This window comes from Pyrus communis, chromosome 6, assembly GCF_041283825.1.
Source record: "Pyrus communis isolate YQ-2024b chromosome 6, ASM4128382v1, whole genome shotgun sequence".
NCBI lineage: Eukaryota > Viridiplantae > Streptophyta > Magnoliopsida > Rosales > Rosaceae > Pyrus > Pyrus communis.
The window spans coordinates 8699493-8700942 of NC_142570.1; the positions used below are offsets into that span (position 1 = coordinate 8699493).

Sequence of the window (1450 nt, forward strand, 5' to 3'; positions counted from 1 at the left end):
CCCATTTTTTTCCAAATGTACTGTTTTCCCAACTATTTTTCGTATTACTTTCACATAACAGGGATCCATGAGATGATGAGACTCGTGTAAAACATATAAAATAACTGAAAATATATTACAAGAAGTTGAAGTTTCACCATTATCACAATAATAGTTACCCAATAATTTTTATCTTAGAAGTACACTTGGGCATCCCAAATGAAAAAGAAAATGTCAGACTTCATGTATAAATAACCATATCATTCAGAAGTAGCTGAAGGCCATATTGTATTGTATACGAGTCAATATATAACCCTAGTAGAAGAACAAACTCTCTAGAAAGACAAACTAGAAGCAAATGGAAGGTACAAAAAGCGAGTCATACTTTGTTTTCATGAACTATGATCCTCAGTACGAACGCCTTCGAGCTGATCGGTTAGTACTATAAACTTATCTTTACTACTCATTTCATTGTATATTTTTCTTCATACAAATAAGTTATGCTAATTATCTGTTTATATATGTAGAACAAAGAGAGGAGCAAATGAGCTAGATTTGTACCTAAGCCGGAAGCATGACCAGTTGTTGGCAAGAACCCTTGAGCCAGGAAGCTATAAGAAGACATTGTCTCTCGTCATTGTTGATGGGTTTTCTGTGGAAATTACTGAGGACCAGGTCTGGTTAATTTGTATAATTAATAATGCACCATTAATTGTTGATTAATGTTTGTGTATTTCTGTTCTGGGTCTGATTTAACTTTTGTTTTTCTGTTTTGTTTTTGTCAGGCCAGTGTGCTTAGATCTGCAAAAGAAGTGAGACTAGTGGAGAAAAATCAAGAGCTTGCTTAATGTAGCAGAAAGAGAAGATCAGGTTTAGCGAGTGCGAACGGGAAATGAGTTAGTACGGGAGCTTCTGTGGCTGTATGTTAATTGGGGTGTGATTATGGGTTAACTAAAATAATTAAATAGTAATATTGCTGGTAAAAATCTAGGAAGATTTGTTTGAGAACTCGACCATTTTACGGATGCTAGTAATATCACCTATTTAGTTGTACTTTTGGAGTTGTGATAATTGACTCTCTCTCTCTCTCTCTCTCTCTCTCTCTCTCTTTCGCTCTCTCTCTCGGATCCAGTGAGTTCTCACCTTCTTAAACCATTCTTTTAATTGAGTTAACTGTTTAAATCAAGATTTGGTAGACTGAGAAAGGCCAAAATAGAGCTCGTTTTCGTTGGTTTCTGGCTTTTTATCCAGTGAGAGTTGTACGGTTTTTGATATGCAAATGAAAGTTTGAGATGCTATTGCTATGTAGTCCACTAATTTAAGTTCTAGAACTAGCAAACAGGGTTCCATTCATAAGTTTACATTTAAGAGTTTTTCTCTTTATAATGATAAAATAAGCTTTTTTTTATATATTTATATTTAATTTCTGATGATTTAGGGGATACTGAGAATACAACTTAACAGAACATCA

The 1450-nt window shown here is 34.1% G+C and overlaps 1 protein-coding gene across 1 annotated transcript; it reads left to right on the forward strand.

Annotated features, from left to right (window-relative positions):
• Positions 1–233: 233 nt before the first annotated feature.
• On the forward strand, positions 234–1050 carry LOC137709796 (subtilisin-like protease SBT2.5). The gene is made up of 3 exons (XM_068448780.2): positions 234–414; positions 507–654; positions 765–1050. Exons 1-3 carry the CDS (start codon positions 338–340, stop codon positions 825–827), a joined length of 288 nt encoding a protein of 95 aa, XP_068304881.1. The 5' UTR covers positions 234–337; the 3' UTR covers positions 828–1050.
• The last annotated feature ends 400 nt before the right edge of the window (positions 1051–1450 follow it).

Bases quoted from the DNA above. Each gene is read 5' to 3' on its own strand.
- LOC137709796 (XM_068448780.2), top strand. From the start codon at position 338: ATGGAAGGTACAAAAAGCGAGTCATACTTTGTTTTCATGAACTATGAT. The intron at 415-506 runs GTTAGTACTATA...TTATATATGTAG, and splicing joins GAACGCCTTCGAGCTGATCG to AACAAAGAGAGGAGCAAATG. The intron at 655-764 runs GTCTGGTTAATT...TGTTTTTGTCAG, and splicing joins TGGAAATTACTGAGGACCAG to GCCAGTGTGCTTAGATCTGC.